A 25658-nucleotide genomic window follows, 5' to 3' on the forward strand; every position below is an offset into this window, starting at 1 on the left:
AGTATGGTTCTTTCAGTCTGTGAGTGCGTCTGTAGTTCTGTCTAACTTGATATTTACTATATCCAAGGTAAAGTGACGTGATTCACTGCAGTGTGAACTGTGAAGTGTTAAACAGGAAGAGTGAACAAGGCACTCATTCGCAGTTTGTGTTTGTGGCTGACCTCCAGGTGGAGGTGGGGGCCCAGTGGACTGCCCCTGCTGTTGCCAGCCTCCTCCAACTCCTCCGGCCCCCTTCATCCGGCTGGAAAGTTCTGCAGCTGAGTCTCCTTCCTGTGAGAAAATACAGACCCTGATGGAAACATGTCTGTAGCACTTAGTATGTTTGTATTCATTGATAATACTATATTACATTTATTTAACCACTGTCTTGCAGAGAGATTAAAAATGTGAATAATATTAGTATAATCAGAGACTGTCCAAACAGAGAAATCACTTTTTTTTCAATGCACAGCCGTTCCATCAGAAATCAGCTGCTGACCCATAAATCCACAGGAGTGTGTGTTTGTGGGCCATGTCTCATTAAATAGTAAGCCCTTCATTTGCTAGAGTGTCAGTTCCTCGTAAGCAGATCCGCGCGTTGCCTGGGTGGGAAATCACCGTGGCGATCTAGTCACTGTGACAGTTACGGTAACTGGGTAACGTAATAGGTTGCTGGGCGGGAGAGGTCTGTAGAACACATCTGATACATGCTAATTCCTGTCAGCCACATCCGATAGCACGGCTAACATTCACCACATCGAAGCTGTCCCAGCGGAAGACTGATAGAGCCGACGCAGCCAGCGCTCACTGCACCACTGACCCGGATAAATACACAACAATCATCTGCTACTATTACAGCGATCATTTTTATAACAGCGGAGCAGTGTAATGTTTAAGGTGGAGGCAATGCGTCCCCAGTGAGCTGACGTAGCTATTTTACTGCTGCCCAAACTGAAGAGTAAACACTGATCTAAATAGCATTAAGTCACACAGAGCTCGCAACAAACACTACATCTCTGTATATCTCTGTATATCTGGCAGATATACAAAGGGGATCCCACTGTACTAAAGAGAAACTGTCATGTAGTTTATACCGCTTGTGTTAACACGAGCAATTAGCAGACCAGGTTTGGCTCTGTACTACTAAAAACCGATTGATTACTCACTTTTACTACATATTCTTCATGTGAAGAAACTCATTGTGCCCAGAAAGGAGTTTCTGTATTGAGTCACTAGCTGCAAACTTTAACAAGTACTATTCCATTTGAGGTTTTCTCTTCTGCTCTGAAGGACAAACCTTTCTTATTTTGCAAAAACCAAAAAAAAAATGTAGATTCACTCAATGCTGACTCAAACAAATGGAGTTTTGCAGAGTTTTCCACGGCCAATACAGTAATTAACATCAAATGGTAGGACAGAGGTAGCTTCACTCATGTGGCCGAGTCTGTCAATGTGAGTGAGTTATGTAACTTACTCCAGTTACATCAGACAGTACAGGGTCAAACAGGCTGTCGAGGTAACGATCCATCCCTCTCTGAGGCTCCAGGTCTAAGAAAAGCGAGGAGAGGAGGGAAGAAGAGAGCTCCACGATCTGCTGTGATGAAAATCAGTGCATGAGAGCGTTCGTGTGTTTGCTTTAAGGGGTACCTTGTCCATCAGAGCCAGGTACAGTGGAAGATATGACATCGTCATTTACTTCAAACCCTCCACCCAACAGGCTGCTGCAAAACAAAAACAAAAGAAAAAAAGAAATAACTTCAAATAACTACAGCCTCTTCATCAGTAAACTCAGCAGTGATGGAGGAAATTCTCCAAGTCTTTACTTAAACCTGCAACAACTGACTTTTTGGCCACTTTGGGGCAGTGGAAAAAGTTGTGAACTGGTATTCTGAATTTTGAAGTCGAACACCTAATGTAAACACTAAAAGCCACTGGTTCCTTACTAGGCTCGCTAATGTCTGAAGTTTTGCAACTATAATAAAACAATAGCATTAAGTAGCCACTGTTTAATTAGCTTACTACAATACTCGCTGCTAATATACACTTCATACTCTATGTGCAGTTATCATTTAATTACTTTAATGGTTTTCTAATTAGTTGTGCCTTTCAGCCACTCTAGTGCTAATAAGAGTGCAGCATAACATTAGAAATATTTGTCCTTTACACAGTATTGTATCGACAGTGTGCAACACGACATGATTCTTTAGACCTTGACCAGCGTCCCCTCAAAATGACTACAAATTATGGTCCACGCTTGGTGAGGTGGGAATGTGTGGCTGTGTGTGTGTGTGTGTGTGTCTCACATGCTGGCATTGGGCCGCACTCTGGTTGGTTCTTGTGCAGAGATGATGAAGTAGCTGCTGTGTTTGGGGAAGTCAGAGGGAAGCTCCAGGTCTGACATCAAGTCCAGAACGTAGTCTGAGCCCTCCAGCTCCACCCACTGAGCTGGCTCCTTCAGCAGCACCGACCAGCCTCGACGGCCCTCCACTACACCCCTACACACACACACACACACACACAATACAATAATGCAGGCAAATATTGTGTTCATACCTACAAGCGTGATGCAACATTTCCACCTAAAGGCCCCACAACTTCCTTCTTTCTTTGTGATTTGTAATCACATCTGTGTATTTAGTGCTTTACAGTAAGATGATACCTGTGTTGCAAGATGTCTTTGGCCATCTCTTCTCCAGTTGTCCAGGAGTGTAGAGGACACAGGAAGGACACACCTACAGGAGGAAGAACAGATATTTAAAATACCTACTGACATAAAACAATTACTGTGAAATGATGTGTGTTCTTTCATCTTGGAGGGCATTAAAAGCCATTTAAATTTATTTCAGATTCAGCTGTATCCCTAAGACAAAATTGGCAGAACCCTTCCTGGTCTGTCTGTGAAGATTCTCACAGACACTCAGCTAGTGAACCAGAGCGAGTATCAGGTGTTGTCTAATCCTCTGCGGACTTGCCAAAAGGCCAGAGGACAGATTAGCTGGATGAGAGAAGGAAATGAGAGAGAGACAGAAGCAATTCTCTCCTTCATACTGCACACATTGACTGGGCTCAGGTAAAAAAAAAAACAAGAGAAGTGAGGCTGAGTCAGTGAGAGGAGTCAATACAAAGGGAGTCAATAGAAATGGGCTTCAAATTCACAAAATGATGAGTGATTTTACTTGGATGTACTGGTTTGTGTTTGTGATGTGCTTCCCACATCCCAGCCCCCCTGCCCTAATTTGCATCTGCTCTTGTTTTGCATTTGTCTTAAAAATACTGACTGTTGTCTTTTCCATGAACAAAGATCTAAAATCAGTGCAGGTATGCGTTTGTGTGCTCTCACCATCGAAACAGTGTATGTGCAGGACAGTGTGAGCTCTCTTGCGATTGGCGGTCCACTCCAGCAGACAGGGTGGGTACGTCCGGACGTGCTCGGGCCCGACATTCAGCCGCTGCAGAGCCTGAAGCAGACGGTGCTGACACACACAGTCATATCCCTCCGGCCCATAGTCAGAAACAAACCTACAACAACAAGCGTGAACAGAGATAGAAACATGGAAATATTTGTACAGCAGCTACTGAAAACATATGCCACGGGACCCAGGCATGCATGAAAAGAAGAGAATATAAAGTCCAGTGCAGAAAAGGCTTAAATTGTTGTCATTGCTGTTTTACTGACAACACTGGATAGTCTGTTTGTGAGCGTCTTACTTCAGAAGATACTTGGCCAGTCTTCGAGACGGCAGGAAGGCAGAGAGACAAGATGAGAGGAGGAGCCAACCACGTTCTGAATTCAAAATGTTAGGATTCCTCCACACCTAACAGAGAAGACATGAGAAGAGAAAATGAAAGAGGCTGTCTTCTTTTGGCTTTCATTCCCATCCTGCCAAAAGTTCTCACCTGATTTGCTACTTGAACCAGGATCTCGTCTCGGAGGCTGGGATCGGCCAGTCCTCTTTGGATGATGTAGTTCCCAAACAGATTCTCCTGGGCCCCATTCAGGTTAGGATCACCCATGAACCTGAGTATCTGTCAAAACCACATGTACTGCGTTACAACACCATACTCTTACCTGAATGACCACTTAATATCTTTAAAGGCTGTAGAGTTTTATGATGCCATAACATGTTTAGCAACTGCCTTGGACATGCTAAAGTTTTCCAGCAAAACACGAAAGCAACATGTACCAGAATGAAAACGTTCAGGGCTCCTTGTTTCAGCTCCTCATCCAGTCTAATCAGAGAACTCTCCAGTGGGGCTGTCAGCATCCCAAACAATGGCTCCTACAACACACACACACACACACACACACACACACACACACACACACACACACACACACACACACATAGTACTTGCAAATAATTTTCCACAGCAATTGTTAACAGTAGTTATATGGATAAGCACTGTAACAATTCTGTGCTGGGTCCTGTGAAGTTGACAAAGATTAATTTATTTTTTTATTCATGTGTTTTATATGCAGATACAGTGTTTGTGTGTGTGTGTGTGTGTGTGTGTGTGTGTGTGTGTGTTTACCCTAAATATGGCCCGGATGTAATGTGTCATGAGGTAGTTGTTGATATCCAGGGGCAGGGTCAGCTGAGGGTCAACCTGCACCTTTGGAGCCTGGACCACAGCCAAGCAGTCAGAATGCAGCTCTTCACCACCTGTAAACACACACACACACACACACACAGAGCAGGCAGTGCGTCATCCCAGGAATAGTCAGTAAATATTGTTGAACCCACTTGCAAACAAGGTGGAACACATCTGTTGATGGAAGTTTATTTATAGCACTGAGTGTTGTATATATGTATATGTGTGTGTGTGTGTGTGTGTGTGTGTACCTGACGCTGCCTGCAGCAGGGCTGCCAGCTCAGCAGGGATAGGCAGTGTTGTCACGTTGACCACTTCTCTGTTGATGCGATCCTACACACATTGCAAATACACACCAGCTCTTATGTCACACACTAACACAGCATCTTCATCCTTCCTCAGAATGTGTCCCTCCTTCCTCTCAGACACTTTCAGGTTATTTCCTCCTTCACTCACCTCCTCTGCCTTCCTTGCAGGCTCCACCACTGTCTGACAGAAAGACAACAGTATCACACGTCACACATTTGTTCATTTAAATATTTTTTTTTTTCGGGGACAAACACTGTAAATGTACCCAGAAGTTTCCCTGTTCACACAAACGCGAACACTTCGCACATACCCTCATGTAACGCTGGCGGTTGACGATGAGTAGCACGGCAGAGCGGAACCTGATGAGGTACTTCCTCCTCAGAGCAAATTTTTTCCTGTTCAGGAAACATGTTAAGAGAGAGAAGTTGAAGGAACTGGTACCAAGTGTGAATAACAATAACCTAAAAAACAACTATCCCACATAAAAGATTAATAATCGTCAATAAAAGATGTTCACTCACTGTAATTCAAAGGGACAGTTACAGAGCTAGTTATAGTTTCTGTGCACGTTTTACATGATCTGTCATTTCCCCAAATCATCAAACCGTGACCAGCAATCTCTGAAATATCATTACAGATTCAAAATGTTTAACCTTGAGCTTAGTGCCATTTTAGTGTCCTCATTAAACCAGTAAGTGAATTTTTAAACATTTGAATAAAATGCAAATTTGCACCACGTCTCCGAGTTTTGTCCGACTGGCAGTGGGTGAGAACTCTATCACCTCTGATGGATGAGCATGGCCTGAATCCTCTGGCCTTGTCTCCTCACATCAAGGACAAAAGAAGCGGGCTGTCTGTGATAAGCTTTGACCTATTTGGCTCTGTGAAACCAAACACTAAAGTCTAAATAGTCAAGCTCAGGACTGAAACTCCAGACTCCAGCAGGGCAGTGTTCTGTCCATCAAAGAAAGCTAAAGCTCTGAAGAGTCATCTTCCAGCAAGAGACTGATGATACTGCCTGACTGATGATCAGGAGTAACAACCCATGACTCTTTTCTCTGTAATTTCCAGATTATAAATGTGTGTAATCAAGTAAAGCAAGCTGGTAAGAAAAATCCCTCTTTAGCCGAACTGTTCAGCACTCTGCACAGTCTGTGTTTTGTAAAGAGGCATCCCTTTTACATTTGGATTTACAGACGTTGTGAGCCATTAAATTTAAGAGTCGTGAATGTTTGCTAGCCGCTGACCTCTCAGGTGAACATTACCTGGCCACGTAGCCTCTGCAGCGAGCTTCAAACAGGGTCACACGGCGCCTGAACTTGACAAAGTTCTTCCGGACAAAACACATGCGAGTGTATCTCTGCAGCGTCATGGCGGCGATGTTCAGGACACGGTCACGCTTCCCCTCCAACAGCTGATACAGCTCCTCTTGCAGGAAAATCTAACGCACACACACGTGTGCAGACACACAACAGTACACTCGGCAGTATTTATTTCTGATGCATGCCTGTTTTTATCTCACATTTTAAGTTCATGCGTGGGCGTTTGTTACTCAGAGAGCTCACCTTACTGACTCCCAGCTGATACGAGCCTTTTTTCACCGGGCCGAGCTTGTGGAGCATGATGACACAGTTCTCTCCGTCTGCAGGCGGAAGATCCCTCAGGCAGAGCAGGGCTTTATACCTGTGTGCACATACAGGCCCACACACCTGTTTAATATGACAATTCAATTTGATTTCAGGATCAGCGAAATCCAAAGCTGCGTGAGTCTTAACTGGGAATCTGGGAGACCTAGTGTAAGGCTAATTGAAATTCATGGTATGCTGGGTTTTGGTTGTGTAGTGCGAATTTAGCAGTTTCAGTGTGAATCTAATTGACTGTGAATGTTGAATATTGTTTCTCGTAATAGGTCAGACTAATTTGGCAGCCAGTGGTCAGAGGTGCTGTGAGGCCAGTTGGTTTCAGCTGCCTTCCTACTGCAGGAGCTGGCAAGTGCCAGATGGCCATTTCAGCATGAAGAAATTAGTGTGTGAAGTGAACTCTCGCCAAAAAAAAAGTCAATAATTCAAGCACTTTTGACAAGCTGAAAGTGGTGTGAGTGGTAATAAGGAAAGAAAGCTGAACACAAGGCTGAGATAGTCTGAACTACATTTTATCATACATGGTTCAATTAGCGCCTAAATTTCATCTCCAGTGCACTTAATGTGAAAATTAGTAAATCACCAACCTTGATAGGAAGCTGTGAAAGGGCAATCTGATTGGATAACCCTCCTTCCTGATATGGATGGTCTCCATAATACCGGAGTAATACAGCTGAGTGTTGACCAGCTCAGCGTCAAACACTCCCGGCTCCTACACACACAAAGAGACACACACGCACACACAAACATACATACATGCGCACGCATAATTCACATGAGCTGAATATTACATATAAATCAAAATGCAAATAAGCACAGCAAACCTGAACACACCACCCAATGTGCAAATATACCTTATGATGGTTTGGCTTGATGCATCGCACAAAATATGGGTTACACCTGTCACAGACAGATGAGAACGAATGGATGGATAAGTGAATGAATGAAAGAACGACTTGATAAAGGCTTAGTATATTTGTCCTCTCAAACTGGAAGGAAGCAAAGTAAAACCTAAGTAGAAATCAGAAGCTGGTTTTATAGTTGAAAATACATATTAAGTGTTTCAGATCAAAAGATCTCCAGAGGCCTCTGTTTTCATGTGTGAGTGAGCACAAGTTAAGCAAATAAAATTCATTTTCCTAAGAGAAATGGCTCCTACAAACAGTGACACTGGAGGCTTATAACAATGCCAGAGCTAATCCCCAATCACTGAAAAAACCAAGGCAAAACTAATCGTTCAGAACTCATTGTCTGTTTTACGCACAGACCCGTAATATGATATGTCACTGACTTTCTGGGCTGTGAAAGAAATCGCTCACTCTGTCACTCATTCGTTAGTGATCATCATATCATACGGACTCTCTGGATCTTCCAGCGTCTCAGAGTAACGCTCAGACACTTACAGTGTGACTCATCATTATTTTGCATCACCACTGACAGGTGCAGCGTCCCATAAATATAATTTACACGCTTGTTTTCTCAGGAGCAAAGTGTGCAGTTAATGTGGGAATGCATGAGGGCACTGCTTAGTGCACAAACTTTACACTTAGAATTTGGACACTCGAAAGAGTTAGAGGGAGGCAGTTATATTACATATTATAATATATAATATAAATTTACCATTTTCCACTTATGATGAAATTTGTGTCAGAGGTTTCTACATCGTCCTAAAGATTAAGTGAGGGGTGTTTTATGCAAACCTTTCCATCTTCTCCAGCAGCTCCTGCAGGCTGTTCTGAAACTTCGCGCTGACCGTGTTGGCCTGGTAACGACGCGCCGCGCTGCTGCGTCGAACGTTAGACCGCTGCTGAGACGCAGACTCTGAGTGCTTCAAGAAGAGGCTGGATACCATCTGTATGCGCACACACACATAAAACATTTAGCAACAGGTCCACTGACCAACAACAAAGAGCATTTTTCTAACCTCAAAACTACAGTTAATAAATAGGTACTTGTACAAAAAATTTAAAAGCACAAGCTAAAACATACAAAACAGGTGTAGCATGCAAAGGGAAGATGATGAGTAACAATCATAATTCTTAAATGTAGCTGAAAATCACTGCTTTTGTTTACGTTCACTAAATTAACAGAGAGATTGGGGAACAACAGCAGAGAGTGCGTAATAAGAATGTGTTTGCATGTCTCACTCTGTTCTTGCTCTGGATGAAGAGGTCTAAAACATCCTGGCGGACCATGTCAAAGTTCTTATCCAAGAATTTGTACACCTGCACAACAAAGCATCAGAAAAGTGTTATAAGAAGATTCAAACCGGAAACTTATGATACTACCTTCAAACAAGTATAACAGCCCTGTGCACTTTCATCCAGGGAAGTGAATTTAAAAACAAAGCTTTATTTGAGGGACTTTTATGCAAAGGAAATAAAACATGATCTATTCAATGAAAATCAATCAGAACTAAATGCAGAACTAAGAGGTCGATTGGTTTTGAAATGACATAAAACACATGTCTACTAATTAAAGGAAATTGAAGGTGGTTGGTTTTGTTAATTTTTTATTACACCTCAGGCCAGGCATTAAAAACACATGTAAAATCAATTGTTACTAATAAAAAGTGACAAAAAGAAATAGTGTTAAAATACTAAACAGTTTCCATTTGTATGAAAAGAAAGAAAGAAAGAAGGAAAGAAAGAGAAATGCACCTGATAAGTGACCTTCCCGGCATAGTGTTTCAGGGTGAACTCTGGCAGCGGCATCTTTGGCCTGGCATACAGAGGGTTGTTTCCATGGTGATAGTGGCACTTCTGGAGGAAGGTGTGGTCTGTTGCCTAGCGATGATTGGAGACGGTTAATGGTTGGTGAGCCATGGAAACTAAATCTCTACAGCACAAACACATGTTGCCTGTGTGCGTTCAGCAGATTGCCTCGGTCAGTTACTCGTGTAGCACGGTGTTCATATTTCACTTTGAGCGTCGGAGACACTCAATAATACGTTTATCTCAATATGAGCTCAGTCAGCTTCTTACATTAGGAGCCCCGGGAATAATGATAGCAGCAGGTAGGCAATTAAGCGAGCGTGTGGGATAGTTTTGTATTGATCGGAGCTGGCTACAATACGCTCCAGTCTCCAGGTTTATGAGAAATCCAATATGTGAGATGTTTTTTCAAACTCAATTTCTCTTGAAAACTGAGGTATGAAGTATTAGAATCATGAATTATTGTCGGCTGTTGCCTTTTTTTTTCCACAATACACACTCAAATAATGAAAGGTTTTAAAAGCTTCTTGTATTCTAATCTAACTTCATTTTTAGTACACTTGCTCACCACAGGAGTCTGTCTCAGTTGATTGGATCTTTGTGCACTTAGAACATGATTTTGATGGAATAATGAATTATTAACGCCCCTTGCTTCAGTTAAGAATTTTCACGTCGCTAGCATCCACATCAGCTCTGTGTTTATTGTGAAATTTTAGGGATTCTCCATGTCTTTGGAAGTGAGGAGTTTAGCTCAACGGGTGTGGATATACCTGAGGGAAACCGCACTGGTCGTCCAGTATGCGCAGTATCCCATGAGGCTTAGCGGCAATGAGGTCAAGACAGGCCTGGTTGTGGCTGAAAGGCTGCTGCTGCCACTCGATCTGCTCCCGCATGTACTCATCCTACACATGCAGCACAAAAGTTCATCAGGTTGGTGAATATAAAGCTCGTCTGACTCCACTGTTGATTTTCTCCAGTTTTCTCCCCAGTTAAAGTATTGCTTTGTTCACTATACATTGTGAGATTTAATGACCTCTTGGGTTCATGAAAGCTTTTCTGAAATGCATGAGATTCAGGTTACAAACAAGGCTGTATATCTTCTGACTCATTAGCACTTTTTTAACACTACTGAATATTTTCTTTCCTCTTAATTGGAAACTAAGGTAATGCTGTGTTCATGTTTTTTCTTCTTCTTCTTATTTCAGTTTTAACCTAGATGTCTAGATGTCTTATACACAAATCACGAAATAAATCCTTACAGGACAAAACATAAATATGTGTATGAAATATGAACTTGTAGTTTCCCTGACCTGCTCCTCCTGGAAGATGACCCTGTTAAAGTAGAACTGCAAAGTTTCATTGGCGTAGTTGATGCACAACTGCTCGAAACTGTTCACCTGTAGCTCCTGGAGGGTAAAGAGAAGAAGATATTGGCGGTTGTGTGGGCTATTTAACACAGGTCAGCTCAGATCCATCAGTGCTGTAACACTGTTGAGCGAGATTGTGTTTCACTGTGACCTCAAATCCATATATGTCCAATATGGAGACGGAGAGGGCTTCGTTGCGAGGGTAGACCCGTCCGTTGATGCGCTCCGTCAGCCAGCTAAACAGCAGCGAATACAGGATCTTGGCAACAGCATCTCTATGAAAAACACACAATAAGGTTTCTATGGAAACAGAAACCCCGGTTCCTATGGAAACAGAGGACATCTGAAAAATCTTTCCCCGAGCCCTGACGTCCTTTGTCCTCACATGCCTCCACCAAAGATTGGAAGAGAATATCAAAGATTCTTCACTCTCTCTCTCTGTAGTCTCCTGGTACGACTTTAGAGAGGAGTGAAAAAAAATGAGGACATTAAGAAGCCTCAAACAAGACTGTCAGACAGGCTTTTACTTCAAGTTATTCTAAGCAGAAGTAGGTGAGTACTATTTAATTTAACACATACTATACTCAGACTTTTATTCACCTGGCATCCACAGCACTCTCCACTGTGAGCGGAGTGTAGATCTTCTCCCGTACTGTATCCTGTGGGTCAAACACATCTGTTGTCAAACAATATCTCTTTAACTGTTATAATTTCTTATCGCTGTCGTGTATGAGGTTTTTTTTTTTTCTTTAATGACGTGTGTGCTTCTCACTGTCAGTTTGAAGGTGACAGACTTCTGCAGGCCGTCAGGTGAGACCTGCAGCAGCTCAGCGACAACCCTGATCTCCTGTGCACTCACTACTGATGCAACCTCCTGACCCTCAGCCTGCAGGGACACACACACACAAACGGTCACAGACATTCATCATTACTATCATCGATCAACATCATTATCATTATCATTCAGCCGTGAAACTAAATGCATTTTTATGTGTGTGTGTGTGTGTGTGTGTGAGAGAGGGAGAGAGACAGAGAGACCTGGTGTGGCTGGAAGTAGACATTCCCCAGATGAAGGACAGAGGACAGCAATCTGTAGATGCTGTTTTGCTCCTCGGGGGTGAAACACAGGATGTCCATGGCACTCAGCAGACGCCTGAAGTCCTCCCCGTCATCCTTCCCCTCTATGGTACAGTCCCCACCCTGCGCACATGTACACACAAACACACACCATTATCAGCAACAACACAACTTACCCTCAGCCCATTTAATCATGGCTCTAATTAAAGAGCAACTTATCAACAGCTGAAAGTCTTGTTTTGTGCTGACATCCAGGGCTTTAAAGTCTCACCTTGCTGCAGTGATGTAGACAAGCACTTCGGGGTGTGTCATTACATTGTGACATTTACGGTGTCATTACTTGGAGTGGTTACTGGTGGAACAGACCACACTCCTGACCACACTTACAACCAGAGAGGGCAGTGAAGTACTACTTTTCAGCGTGGTGTCAAGTTACTCTTTAAAAAACATAAACGACAGTTGCTTGTAGAAGCAACCACAGAGAGAACTGTCTGCCAATAGTTGTGTAGATATTTCAGTCTGGATCAGAATGATGGACAGTCTGACTGACAGACCGGCATTACAATCCCTGCTACACAGAGCCAGGTCTCTTTTTTTCCATCTTTTCTCCATTCTTAGATTTTTTATGATTTACCTCAAAAATTACTCAAATGAATCAATCTGAAGAGCTAAACCCACTCGCTGGTTAAACTACTCATAACTCAGACATTTGAACGCAACATGTGATGAGGGGTCACAAGTTTTGAAGGGTCATGACCAACCACTGATGAACAGCTATAAAAAACGTATAAAAAACGTCATGGCAATCATTAAAGCCTCAGTAGATGATACACACAGTATTTTGGAAAGAAATCACCAAATTACTTTTATACCTCAGTACACCTAAAACACAGAGAATCCAGGCTGCAAAGCTAATTCACACAAAACAATGAGTTTTACGTTTGTGCCATTAATCACTCTGTGGAATAAATGTCACATTTTCAAAAAGCCGACATCTCATTTGTTAATGTGACTGTGAAATTGATTATAGTGACCACTCCTTATCTGTGCCCTGTGTATGCGCGTGTGTGTCTGTGTGTGTGTGTGTGCCTGACTGCGAGTGTATTTCACATTTGGGTGAGCACCTGATTCAGATAGTAGTAAGTCTCAGCTTCCTGCAGATACAGTGAGCGCTTCTCATGAGGAGGAAGACCAGCCAACATCTCGTAGAAGATGTGGTAGTTCCTCTCTGATTTGGCCTGTGGATGAACACAAACCCACCCACACACACACACACACACATAGATAAATAACACAAATCAACCACCACATGCACACAGATTCACATACACAGTTAGAAAAGCTCTACAATTGAGATCTGCGCTGGTAGACTGAAATGGAAATAGTACTGGAGAAAAGAGCCGTGGATAATCAGATCAATAAATCAGCTGATAAATGGACGAATGACAATGCACAGTTAGATAAAGAGCAACATGTTTGACACCTCTCATGCTGTCTGCCTCTACAATCTCCTCTTTCTCAGTGACTCAGTTGTAAGAGAACTCCACCTGACCTGCTGTATGTTGCGTGTTCTTGTGTTTTTCACCTGAAAGACAATGCGGGACTTCTCCAACAGGTACTGAGACGTTATGGCACCGCTGATTACACCCCTGGTAAATGACACACACACACACACACATTAGTGCACACACGAATACACTGAAACACACACCCAGTAAGTCTGAGTTAAGTAACAGGTCATGCATGTGTAATGGGCTCGGCTCTTCTCTGTCACAGTTCTAAGAGAAGAGCTGTGTTACTGGGACATGTTAGCATATTCTCCCACTAAGCCCACTGTGTGTGTGACTGTCTATTCACAGGTAATCTAACAAACAGGTTGGTTGTTAGCTTAACAAGGGCTTGTACTTATCTCAGAGATATTGCTGAGTGTCTGCACTCATGTTCAGTCAGTTTAGAGGCAAATATTATCTAATTCCAAGCCCTGACGTGGTGAATTGATAACACATTTCCATGATAACAATCAGTTGTAGTCCTGACATTTAAAAAAGGTCCCTTTGTATTTTAACACTTTCTGGACAGAAAACTACATTGTCCTTTTCAGCTCTGTGTTAAATAGGTTTGAACATACAATATCTGCTTGATGAATTCTTGTTTGATTTTTTGGTATTTTGACAATTGTAATGAATGAATGGAAAAGTCTTTAGTGTTGCCCATCGGAGGAACCTCCTCAGTGAGCCCAAAACACACATTTTGCATCGGTGCAATACGTTAAATAATGTCTCTTCAGAGCGTTCATTTGACAGTAGCAATGTTTAGTATCAATAACCTTCTTCAGGCAGCGAGATGAAGGTCAGTGGGATTTTCTCTTTATTGACTGATGTGACCATGCTTGATTTGATTTCAGAGCTTTTTTCACTAAAACTACAACCATTAGACTATAATATGTGATCGGATTCTGATGATGTAGAAAGGAGGTAAATTCCTCCTTTTTTATCATCTACATTTTGTACTTTTCTGGACTTAAAGGCCCCTGACAACACAAAACTGTTGCAGATGTTTGTTGAGTTATTGCTAAGTTGGCATTACTTACTCCTCCATGAAGATCTGCGTGTATTTGCCAAAGCGTGACGAGTTGTCGTTGCGCACCGTTTTGGCGTTCCCAAAAGACTCCAGCAGGGGCGTGGCCTCAAGGATCTGACCAATCACCACAGACAGAAATGTTTAACAGGGATGCTGTTTGTCATGAGAGCAAAACAAGAGGAAGAACACTTTACCTCTATCTGATGGTAGATGATAAAGAAGAAGACAGAAGAGAGGCAGGGAAAACAAAAAACAGAGTTAGTATAAATGAACACAGTATGAAGTTTATTTGTTGTATTTGCGTGTATGTACCTATGATGTTGGTACATAATATACCGTATATCTACCTGTTGTGTGACGTTGCGTTTGTGATGTATGGCTGTCAGGTAACGCAGGATCAGTTTAGTAGCTTCAGTCTTCCCGGACCCACTTTCTCCACTGTAATAACAAAAAAGTTAACCTGAGCCTTTTACAGCACTTCATTGTTCTTTATTATTCATCAGGAGTTCATTGTGGACATTGTGATGAAAATTATCAGACAACTGATGTTGTCAAACAAAAGAGAGCCAAAGAGAAAAAAAAGAACTTTAAACATTCAAACAGCTTTTCAATATTTAAAAGCTTTGAGTTTTAGAGTTTTGCCCATGTGCTGCTTGTTAAAATGAGCAGCTAATTCAAGGCCTTACTCAGCCAAAGCAAAGAAAATGCATTTCATACCTGATCACAATACACTGGTCCTTTTTGGCATCCATCATGGTGGTATATGAGAGATTAGCAATGGCAAAAAGATGACTGCAACACAACAAAACATTTTTAATGAACAAATGCATTTGGGTGCCCACTGGTTGTGTGTAAGTGTGTGTGTGTGTGTCTGTGTGTAGATGAGAAGTGGCAGTGAAATCCATAACCAAACTCTCCCTTGGCAACCAACCAACAGCAGTGTAATAGGAGCCTCTTACTAACACCTGAGAGTGCTGGCATTTACACCTCTATTTACCACCATACTGTATCTTGGAGCACAGCTTACGACACATGTAGACAGATGTAGTACAACAGTATAATCACACACAGGAACACACAGTCTCAAAGGTTTCAGTTAAAGGTTAGAGAGTTCAGCTTATCCACTCTACTCAGAACTTGAAAGCACTCAGAGAGCTCCTAATTCTACCAGGGCTGTACAGTCCTAAATTTGTTATTGCAAAATGTCTTCTTCTTTCTTTCCCCTTCTTTAAAATACATATAATAATAAAACATTATGAGTTAGATATGACAAATTATTCAAGTGAGTGCAGCAGTGCATGAAAGACAAGTGAAAAGATTGAAAAATGATTTGCAAAGTTGAAATCTTTTCTAAAATGCACTTCCTCTAAATCAAAAACTAATCACTTTCCATTAGATTTGATGAAAATCTGCAAACACATTTAGAAAGTTCACGTTCACAAATGAAACACACACACACACACACACACTCCTGGGTCTTACGGAGGGTTGTCACTCAGGCTGCGGCCTTCATACTGAAGCACCATGTCTGTGCCGTAAATGTTGAGCAACTTGTAGGGATTCATAGACACAAGGATGCTGCCTATGTAGGTCTGTGTGGTAGAAAAAAGAGAAACAAAGGACAAGAAGGAGAGTGGATGAGTGGATGTAGTTGACATTTGATGATAGTAGTTGTTGAATTTGCATATTAGAAATTATGCATACATAGAAGAACTCCTGGTCGTAGCGCTTCTTCAGGTTCATCAGAACCGTGGTCTCATTCAGCTCACTGAAATCAAACACGGAGGAAATTAAACACACACACATACAGAGTACATATTGGCACACTGCAGCGGGATTTCCACACTTGCTTTACCATCCAAAATTAATTAACCTTCAGTGGCATTCAAAATCTTTCTCTGTGAAAACTGGTGAAATTGAGTGATATCAAAATCAGACATCAGATAAAATTTTTACTTGGGAGAATGTCGAGAAATTTTAGTGGAATAATTTCTTTCAAACTGTTGTTGATGTAACACAAGTATCTTGTGCAAGGGTTTGAGCCAATCTTTAAACAAAGATATACTTAGGTGCTGGATTGTAATACAGTAATTATATTCTTAACATACTTAATGCTAGAGATTTCTCTCTGAACTCCACAAATTTTCAAGGATTCTCAAAGCCTGGTGATACTCTGGGACACACAGGCTGTAAAGTGTTGCTTGGAAAAACTGAATGAATATGCACTGAAATGAACTATGCTGCTGTACACTGGAGCAACAAAATGATTTGTAATAGTGTGACATGAGTGAATGAGCAGAGAGGCTGTTTATTAATACTGGATTGTGCTTACGGCAGCTGTGTCATGTCCTCCATTCCCTCCGCCCAGCGTTTCACCCTGTGGCCTGTTGTGGGCATGCTTAGGATAGAGAAGATCTGGACACACACACACACAATGGTATGTAATTGGTTCAACATTGTCAAAGCTTGAGGGATCATCACTTGATGCAGAGCTGATGTAAAATATGCAGAAATTTGAATATTCTTGTTTGTGAACTCTACAGGAAAAGCTTTTTGTGAGCCATCCAGCTTCTGTGTTATGTCCTTTACAGTTCTCCCTTGCTTATGTGACTAATATAGATATATTCCTATCCTAACTTATTGTCCATCAGCTGTCATAAGAAATTGTCAAAACTTTCCTTTACAGACACATCTGAATAGACACCTGAATTCATAACATCAGCTACCTTGTCATACCAGCTTTGACCAGGTGCTCTATCTCTGTCAGGAGTCCAGTCTGGGTGCTGAGGCTGTCCGTCCACAAATCGAGGTATGGGTGAGTATCCTCCTAACACACCGTCTTCTCTGTACATGGACCACTTTGACAGGTTCTGGACCGTTCCATGTGGTAAAACCCTCTCAGCTGCCCAAACATCCTCCCCTCCTTCCCCTCCTTCTCGGACATTCCTGGCCCAGTGGCCTGTGCGTGGCCCGTAGGGAGGAACCACAGCATAGCGATTATCCTCACCCTGCAGGCCCGTTGGCACCCTGTATGATGCATAGCGAAGCTGCTCGTTTTGGATAGCGTCAGACAGGCTGGGGTTGTGGAACCGACGTGTGAGAAGAGAGCCATCCGGCAGCCTGTGTGGCAATTAGTGGTTCTCGTCAATAAAGAACATGTAACACAGGGCTGAACAACACTGACAAAAATATGACTTTGAAAGAAGTCTCTGCTCTGGGACTTCAGGTGGGGCTTTTGAGGCTGGTTGACAGGGACTGATGAGAGACTTGTATACCAATTCGTTCATAGACAAGGAAGAACTCTGATATTGATATAAAGAAGAGTGGATTTCTTGATGTTTATAAACATTAATCTTCACTGTATTTATCAAATAAAGGCTCCAAAAGGCCAAAAAAAGTTTTCAAAAAGAAAGAAATCAAACACAGATCTACTGATGAGACAGCGTCCATTTTAACCTCTGAATGCCTCCTTTTCATTCATTCATTACATCCAACTCATACATCAGAGTCTCATAACTGTAAATGCAACAGGATAGTTCTGTGTCGCTGTCTTCTTGTGGGTGAAAATCCGCCATCAGTCTTATTTTCCATGAAGGGGACTTTTAGTTCCTAAAAGATTAAAAAATTAATGCCTAGCTTGCAGCTTGATTTCTTCGCAGGTTATTCTGTGCAACACCTCAACAAGACTATTAAGTCATTCTCTGTCTTAGTTTCCATTAACAGTGTAGTTCCCTACCTGTAAGTGATACCACGAAGTTCCTCATTCCGCAGCGCAGAGCCGAGGCTGGGAGAGGTGGGTTTGGGCGCACCTGACAGTACTGAGTTTTCTGACAGATGATAGAGACCTGCTGAACGAAGTGCCTGGTTTTGCCTCAGAGCAGCTGCGAGGTTAGGAGAGGAGGGCTTCTGGCCAGGGATAATCAGGGAACCATCAGGGAGCTGGTATGATGCGTTACGAAGGTTCTCATTCAAAAGAGCCTGCAGGTTATTCAACGTCATAATCACAATTCACTAAATTATGCAAACTGTTGTCATCAAATTATGTGATTATAAAGTCTGTAATGGCCAAAATGTCAGACTAAAAGGTTAGTGAAAAAAGGAAGACATTTAAAAAACACAGGTGCTGCAGCAAAGTTAAATTAAGATAAATTTAGGTACGCACTGCAGACAGGTTGGGGGAAACTGGCTTCCGTGGGTCAATGATGATGGTTCCATCAGGCAGGGTGTACGACACCCCCTTTAGATATGGGTTCTGCAGGGCGGCTGTCAGTGTGGGGCTCTTTGGTTTCCTTGGGTCCACTATAATAGTTCCATCTGGGAGGGTGTATGAGGCTCCTTTCAAGGCTGGGTTATTGAGGGCCTAAATATTACAACAACTGGTTTCAGTTCAGGCAAGACTGAGAGGTTAAAGTGTTATTTGAACTAAAGCAGCAGTTTTAGTTAAACACACAACATAGTCCTACGCAAGTATGGCTATATGGATGAGGAGGGAGAAAGGAGTAATAGATCAACACACAAAAATAAGACATTATAAAAAACAAAGAGGCTGTATCCATAGCTAACCTTTGCCAAGTTTGGTGATATAGGTATATTGGGGTCGTGAACCCCATCCGGTAGTGTGAAGGAGGCGTTCCGCAGGGAAGAGTTTTGAAGGGCACTGGACAGGTTTGGAGAGACAGGTTTCCGTGGATCAATGATGATAGTGCCATCTGGCAGGGTGTACGATGCACTTTTCAGGTAAGGATTCTGAAGTGCTGCTGTTAGGTTTGGGGACTTCTGTTTCTTGGAGTCAATCACAATGGTACCATCGGGGAGCGAGTAGGAGGCTTCACGCAGAGCTGGGTTGGTCAGGGCCTTAGCCAGGTTTGGGGAAATGGGTTGCTGTGTAAGAAGAGACATGAATCACCAAGTTTAACTATTACTTTAACTTCTTAGAAAATGCAATACGCAGAGGGAAGTGAGGCCATAACAACAAATGGCGAATTCAATTAAAGTTAAGGATCAAGAGTCATGGGTTACTTGCTGTCTAGGGTCTATAATGGTGCCATCAGGGAGAGTATATGAAGCAGTCTTGAGACCCTGGTTCTGAAGAGCTCTGGAAAGGCTAGGAGACATGGGCACACGAGGGTCCTGCGTGGGTGGGAGTAGGAAGCATTATAGGAGAATACAAATAATGCAATTTGTTACTGTCACATTGTATGCAGGCAAACATACATCTCAGGATGGTTATTTTGAGATGTTCCTTTTATACTTACTCTGATAAGTGATCCATCAGCCAAGGTGTATGAGGCTCCACGGACTTGTTGGTTTTGCAAGGCACGACCGAGCAAAGGGGAGGAACGTGAACTTGCATATGGTGACACTAAGGTTCCATCAGGCAGCCGGTACGATGCCTGCATCAGCTGCGGGTTTTGCAAGGCACTTCCTAACATTGGTGAAGAGGGTGGTGGGGGCCCGTATGGAGACCGTCTGAGTTGAACTGGTGTCTGATAAGATGCTTGGCGGAGGTTTGGGTTCTGTTGTAATGCATTGTGGAGCTGAGGTCCAGCTGGCATATAAGGATTACGGCGTTGCATCATGGGTGATCTTAAAGATGAGACATTCTGCAAATCGGATCGGTTCTGCAGAGCATCATGGAGCAGTGGTGCTGGGCCAGGCTCAGAGATATAATCGTATGGGGTAACAACAGTTGGTCCATATGGCGAACGGAGCTGTGGAGTCTGATAAGAGGCCACACCTCTTAGTGCCTGACCATGTCTCATGGCTCCAGACAGCATTGGAGATGAAGGTACAGATGGAGTATATGGGGACTGAGGCCTTTGAAGAGGAGACACATAGGACGCTTCTCTCACTGCCTGATTTTGCAGCGCTCCAGACAGCACTGGGGAAGACGGGGGCATGGGCTGATCATAAGGTGACAGTGGCCTTTGTAAAGAAGAAACATAGGACGCATCTCGTATAGCTTGATTCTGCAAAGCCCCAGACAGCATGGAAGATGAAGGGGCCATAGGCTGCGCATGAAACGACATTGGTCTCTGTAGTGAGGGAACGTAGGACGCATCCCGAATGGCCTGGTTTTGCATTGCACTAGAAAGCGTAGGGGATGAGGGAACATAGGGTTCTACATATTCCATATCCATCTCACTCATGGCCCCCACCTGGGCTGCCTCTGGGCCAAGAGGTAAAGAAAAAGAGGCTTGTCGGATAGCCTGGTTTTGCAAAGCACCAGATAACATGGGAGAAGGGGGGGCAACAAACTGCTCAGTATAAGGATCAGCACCGGGGCCAGACACATACGTCTCTGGAGTATAAGTGGGTGCATGGGCAGCTCGAGGGGGGAGGAGGGGGGAGGGCTGACGAGAGAGTCGAGGAGAGAGGCGTGGGGATGCAGGATGTGGCATGTGCTTAAGGGAGGGCTGTGGAGAAGCAGGAGGCATCCTTCTCATAGATCGCTGAGCCATGAGGGGACGACCTCGAGCTATGGGGCGAGGAGGAAATCGACCAGATTCTCTCCTCCCCAGGGGAGCACGGTGGACCATGTGAGGGGAGTGGAAAGGCGAAGAGTGGAGGGAGGAGTCCACTGTGAGAACAGAAGACCTATTGCTTCTTATGGAGGCGGCACGGAACGGACGCACATTCTGGGTGGGAGGAGGCACTGGACGTCCTCGGAGACCCATAGGGGAGGGTCTGACAGTACCTAAAGGAACATTTCCCCCCATCCTGGGCCTGGCCAATGGGGTAGGATCCCTGAGCAGCCGAGTTGAGCGACGAGACAGAGTTGGAGATGATGGGGCAGGACGGGGCCCTGCAGGGGATAAACTGCGACGAGATGGAGAGGGAGAGGGAGATGGTCTTCTGCTGAGCTGTGGAGAAAGAGAGGGAGATGCATAACCAGGGGAGATGGGAGGGGAGGGTCGCATCCTTCTCCCTCCAAACGGGCTGCGAGCGAGAGTGGGCGATGGTGGTGGACTTTGCCTCCTCATGGAAGCACGGGGAGAGGAAGGTGGAGAACGTTGCCTTATTGATGCTCTTGGTGATGGTGGAGGACTTCGCCGTATCATTGAAGCACGAGGAGAGTGAGGGGGTGAGGGTCCACGGGCTAGAGGAGATGGAGACCTACGAGGTTGCATTCTATGACGGGTGAGGGGGGATGCCATGGGGGAGGAAGGAGGTGAAATCTGCCTTGACATAACAGAGGGGGGTCTTTGGGCACTAATGAATCCACTCCTCATGGATGGTTGTGGCGAGGGGCTTCGTCTCTGTGGAAGCATAGGAGAAGGTACTGGGGAAGCCCTGGCAGAGGGATGGCGTTGCATATGTGGGAAGGGCATGATGACAGAGCGGCGAGAAGGAGTCGGAGAGGGCTGCAGACGGCGCGCAGGTAGGGGGGACATACTTGCTTGCTTAATAATCATGGCAGTTGGAGTGGGGATAGAGGGTGGGCCATAACCCTGTTGCTGTGGCATCATCATAGGATCTGTCATTATCTGCTGCTGGAAAAACACAGCAAAAATGAAAGATGTTAGGGGAGCAATACATTCCGTGATAATGTGGTAGAAGTACTAAATTAGTACCATGGTTGTAATTCATAGTATTCCTATAAGAATACTACCACCCACCTTTTGGAAAATAAGTTCTGCAAAGTGGCACAACTGCTCTACAAAGGCAAATATATATGTTTTTGTTGACTACACATGAGGGACACATTTGACTGTTGTTATTGTGTGCAATGTCAATCCTATCTGTGGAAGAATGCATTTTTTTATGTACATACTTGGGCACCTTAGCAGAAAAAATGGTATAGTAAAGATCTGTGAAAACTGCAAGGCCCCAACCCCCTGGCAAGCAGTTGGTTGCTGGATGCCAGCAGTGTTGTGTCAAAACAAAATTAAAAGTGTCAACAGGAATTAGACTACTACTGAGTCTCTGTAATCTTTTTGTTTATGACAAGCAATGTAATAACCCATCACTTTTTATAGATAAGTGGATGAGAAAAGAGTAAGTGTAATATTACCTGCTGGTGGCAAGAATTTAAGTGAGCTTAACTCTAGATATTCACTGATCTAATATCCACTGACTGGCTGTTGAGTTGGCTGTGACACATAAACCCTCTTAATTATTTCACACCAAATTGCTGTCACATTTTCATATGTTCACCCCACATCACAGTAGGAATCAGGCTGAAAGTTTCCCTTCTATCACCCTTTAGCACAAAAGAGTATGGTCATACAGAAGCAATAACAAAACAGACAGAATTACCTGTGGTGAGATCATTTGTGGAGTCATCATCTGTTGCTGTGGCAGCATCATTTGTTGTGACATCATCTGTTCTTGTGGTGACATCATTTGCTGGGACATCATCTGTTGCTGTGGTAACATCATTTGCTGCTGTGGTGATATCATCTGTGATGGCATCATTTGGGGGGACATATGCTGCTCTTGTTGTATCATCATCTGTTGCTGTGGTGACATCATCTGTGACGGCATCATTTGGGGGGACATATGCTGCTCTTGTTGTATCATCATCTGTTGCTGTGGTGATGTCATATGCGGGGCCATCATCATTTGTTCTTGAGGTGACATCATCATTTGCTCTTGTGGTGACATTGCCATTTGCGGCTGTAATGACATCATGTTACCAGGTTGACCTGGCGCAAGAGGAATCTGGTCTTCATACTGGATTTCTGACATGTCTTCAAATTCTGGATCAGGTGGCAAAGTAGGTGGAGGGGGCAGGGGGACATCCAGACGTTCTTTCCCAAACAGGCGCACTTGAGGTCTAGGAACTCTGAAAGTCATCTCCCCTCTCTGAAGTCCACCGGTATCATTCCCATATTGATCCAACTGGTCTGCAAACTGATCACCATACAGACCCTGTACCTGATCCATCCCCTGCCCTCCAAAGCCAATAACCTGATGGCTTCCTGGTGGGAATCCAATGGCCTGCTGGGAGCTGTAGTCTTGGTAGGGCATTCCAGCATCACTATAGCTAAGTTGATAGTCTGGTTGAAATTCCCCTTGCATTCCCATAGTCGCTGCATAAGGGTTCTCATAATAACCTCCCTGTCCGTTGTCATAGTAACCCACTTGTCCATCACCATAGTAAACCCCTTGATCATTTTCATCATAATAACCCTGAACCTGAGGGTCAAGGAATCCATCTACCGCGCCTCCATAGATAGGGTCCTCACCCATTAATGCATAATAATCCAGAGCCTCATCACCATACATTGCCACTGCCTGTTGTTGCTGGTAACCATAATAATCAGCTTCCTGGTTATTATAGTAGCCCTGAGCAGAATAATGGTTATAGTAGTCCCCCATGCCCTCATCATAAAGACCACCTTCATAATATTCTGCATTTGGATCATAAAGTCCTTCTTCTTCATAGTAACCCAGGTCTTGATAGTCTGCTCCCCCTGCTCCATTGTCATAGTAAGCAAACTGACCCTGGTCTCCATATGCTGCAGCTGCCTCATCTCCATAACCACCATAACCATTGCCATAGTCTCCATAACCTTTCTGTCGAATTGAATGTCGCTGGTCGTATCCGTAAGCCTCCTCCCCATGCTCATAACCATTGTTATGGTAACCACGGAGATAACCTCTGGAGCTGGCTTGTCGGCTGTGTGCTCTACGCCCCCCCCAGCCACGGTGTCCTGAATTTCCTCGCATTTTAGTTGACAGGAAGCGTTTGGTGAGCCAGTTAGTTGCTGCTGCAACCTTACCCAGCAACACACTTCTGTTCTTGAAGCCATCGGCATCCCCGTCACCATCTTTTTTTCCAAATAAGCCTTTGAAAAAGCCCCCCTTCTTCTCATTTGATTCTTTCCCTCCCCCCAGGCGAAGCAGCAGAAAGGTTGGCTTCTTCCCACCATTTGCCGCTTTTTCTCTGGCCTCTTTCTCCTTTTTCCTCTTTTTGCTGGCCTTAAATCTCATCATGAATCGAGAGGTGTTCTTCAGCATTGACTTACGGCGTTTCTTCTTAGCGAGTCGGCTCCTTCTCTTTCCCAATCCCAGGAACAAACGTGATGTACTTTTCAGTTTCTTTCTGCTGTTCCTGCGCCTCTTGAAACCAGAAAACTTCATGAACATCCTGGACATGTTCTTCAGACCTTTCCTTGGGATTTCCTTTATCGGAAGCGGTGGTGCTTCTTCTTTCTTTTTGCCTTTCTTCTTCTTTGCATCAGCATCAGATTTCCCTCCTTTATGGTGGCGGTCATCTTTAGATTTCTTTTTGGATTTGCCGTAATCCTCTTCGTCCTCATCCTCCTCATCTTCTTCTTCTTCTTCATCCTCCTCATCCTCCTCCGAGTCTTCCCCACGTCTAGACTTCCCCCCTTTCTTTCCCTTATCACCTTTGCCTCCTCGTCGCTTCCCTCTCCTGTCATCCTCTGAGTCTTCCTCATCATCTTCTTCTTCACTTAACTCTTCATCCTCCTCATCACTCAGAAGCTCCTCTTCTTCCTCCTCTGACTCCACTTTCTTACCTTTTCCTTTGTCTTTTCCCTTCTTCCCGTCATCTTTCCCCTTGGGTGGCTCCTCTTTTCCTTTCTTCCCTCCTTTCTTATCATCCTTTCCCCCTTTCTTATCATCTTTTCCACTTTTCTTATCATCCTTTCCACCTTTCTTGTCATCTTTTCCTCCCTTTTTGTCATCCTTCCCTTTCTTTTCCTCCTCTTTCTTTTTCTCTGGTTCAGGTTTTCCACCCTTCTTAGCGTCCTTCTTGGGGTCTTTCTTGCCAGGCATTTTAACAAGTGGCTAAGGGCACACCATGCCCTTTCTTCACAATGCAATGCCTGCAAACCTTCAGAGACAAATACACACAAATGTTATATGCACACTGTATTCAGGGCAATGCTGTGAGAGTATTTTTAAGTTTAACATGAAGAAAATAAAATGTGATATGTTAAGAAAATCTGATCAGGAGTCTGACCTTTAAAAGATTCCTTGGTTTAGATATGCCTGGTTGACTTTGTTCCAGCACGACATGCAGGTTTGGTATCTGTGTGAGGACAGGTCCACCTGGCCAAAGCAGTTCTACACTTCCCAAATCTGGTCCCCATGAAGGCTCCTGTTCAGACAAACATATTTAAATATCAGCAAAATTTTACCCCAAAGACACAGAGACACATGTACATGTTCACACGCACTAGCATACACACAATGCAATCAAGTACAATGATCTTAATGTCACTGCCCCGTTCAGGAATTGAGCTAAAATGTATTTACAAAGATAATTAACTCTTATGCACTACAGTTATAGCCACTAATATCACTCTTTCCAGCTGTAACCCTGATGTCTCAAACCCACAATGTCCCAAACTCTACCCAGAGATCTCTTAAACCTGTTCAGAAAATTTTAAATCCTGCCCACAGATCTCAAACACCTTTCCAAA

The 25658-nt window shown here is 43.7% G+C and overlaps 1 protein-coding gene across 1 annotated transcript in view; it reads right to left on the reverse strand.

Moving 5' to 3' along the window:
• Nucleotides 1-25008, reverse strand: part of myo15ab (myosin XVAb) — a 39766-nt gene extending 14758 nt beyond the window's left edge. The window contains exons 1-44 of the mRNA XM_041037327.1: nucleotides 23748-25008; nucleotides 22519-23714; nucleotides 20511-21752; nucleotides 19515-20270; nucleotides 19279-19389; nucleotides 18823-19140; nucleotides 18422-18619; nucleotides 17996-18237; nucleotides 16986-17379; nucleotides 16592-16674; nucleotides 15964-16027; nucleotides 15742-15851; nucleotides 14977-15051; nucleotides 14607-14697; nucleotides 14454-14459; nucleotides 14270-14373; nucleotides 13265-13328; nucleotides 12804-12917; nucleotides 11641-11802; nucleotides 11375-11488; nucleotides 11203-11261; nucleotides 10754-10877; nucleotides 10546-10641; nucleotides 10006-10137; nucleotides 9182-9307; nucleotides 8669-8746; nucleotides 8222-8373; nucleotides 7376-7421; nucleotides 7109-7233; nucleotides 6447-6564; nucleotides 6147-6322; nucleotides 5124-5276; nucleotides 5029-5086; nucleotides 4824-4905; nucleotides 4513-4643; nucleotides 4164-4259; nucleotides 3877-4005; nucleotides 3688-3794; nucleotides 3320-3498; nucleotides 2639-2711; nucleotides 2283-2474; nucleotides 1627-1700; nucleotides 1454-1527; nucleotides 162-270 (exon numbers count right to left, since the gene is read on the reverse strand). Coding sequence (XP_040893261.1) covers nucleotides 162-270; nucleotides 1454-1527; nucleotides 1627-1700; nucleotides 2283-2474; nucleotides 2639-2711; nucleotides 3320-3498; nucleotides 3688-3794; nucleotides 3877-4005; nucleotides 4164-4259; nucleotides 4513-4643; nucleotides 4824-4905; nucleotides 5029-5086; nucleotides 5124-5276; nucleotides 6147-6322; nucleotides 6447-6564; nucleotides 7109-7233; nucleotides 7376-7421; nucleotides 8222-8373; nucleotides 8669-8746; nucleotides 9182-9307; nucleotides 10006-10137; nucleotides 10546-10641; nucleotides 10754-10877; nucleotides 11203-11261; nucleotides 11375-11488; nucleotides 11641-11802; nucleotides 12804-12917; nucleotides 13265-13328; nucleotides 14270-14373; nucleotides 14454-14459; nucleotides 14607-14697; nucleotides 14977-15051; nucleotides 15742-15851; nucleotides 15964-16027; nucleotides 16592-16674; nucleotides 16986-17379; nucleotides 17996-18237; nucleotides 18422-18619; nucleotides 18823-19140; nucleotides 19279-19389; nucleotides 19515-20270; nucleotides 20511-21752; nucleotides 22519-23714; nucleotides 23748-25008 — 9394 coding nt within the window. The remainder of the gene's footprint in view (nucleotides 1-161; nucleotides 271-1453; nucleotides 1528-1626; nucleotides 1701-2282; nucleotides 2475-2638; nucleotides 2712-3319; nucleotides 3499-3687; nucleotides 3795-3876; nucleotides 4006-4163; nucleotides 4260-4512; nucleotides 4644-4823; nucleotides 4906-5028; nucleotides 5087-5123; nucleotides 5277-6146; nucleotides 6323-6446; nucleotides 6565-7108; nucleotides 7234-7375; nucleotides 7422-8221; nucleotides 8374-8668; nucleotides 8747-9181; nucleotides 9308-10005; nucleotides 10138-10545; nucleotides 10642-10753; nucleotides 10878-11202; nucleotides 11262-11374; nucleotides 11489-11640; nucleotides 11803-12803; nucleotides 12918-13264; nucleotides 13329-14269; nucleotides 14374-14453; nucleotides 14460-14606; nucleotides 14698-14976; nucleotides 15052-15741; nucleotides 15852-15963; nucleotides 16028-16591; nucleotides 16675-16985; nucleotides 17380-17995; nucleotides 18238-18421; nucleotides 18620-18822; nucleotides 19141-19278; nucleotides 19390-19514; nucleotides 20271-20510; nucleotides 21753-22518; nucleotides 23715-23747) is intronic.
• Nucleotides 25009-25658: the final 650 nt, after the last annotated feature.

The sequence above is a fragment of the Toxotes jaculatrix genome, chromosome 4 (assembly GCF_017976425.1).
Source record: "Toxotes jaculatrix isolate fToxJac2 chromosome 4, fToxJac2.pri, whole genome shotgun sequence".
In the NCBI taxonomy this organism is placed as follows: domain Eukaryota; kingdom Metazoa; phylum Chordata; class Actinopteri; family Toxotidae; genus Toxotes; species Toxotes jaculatrix.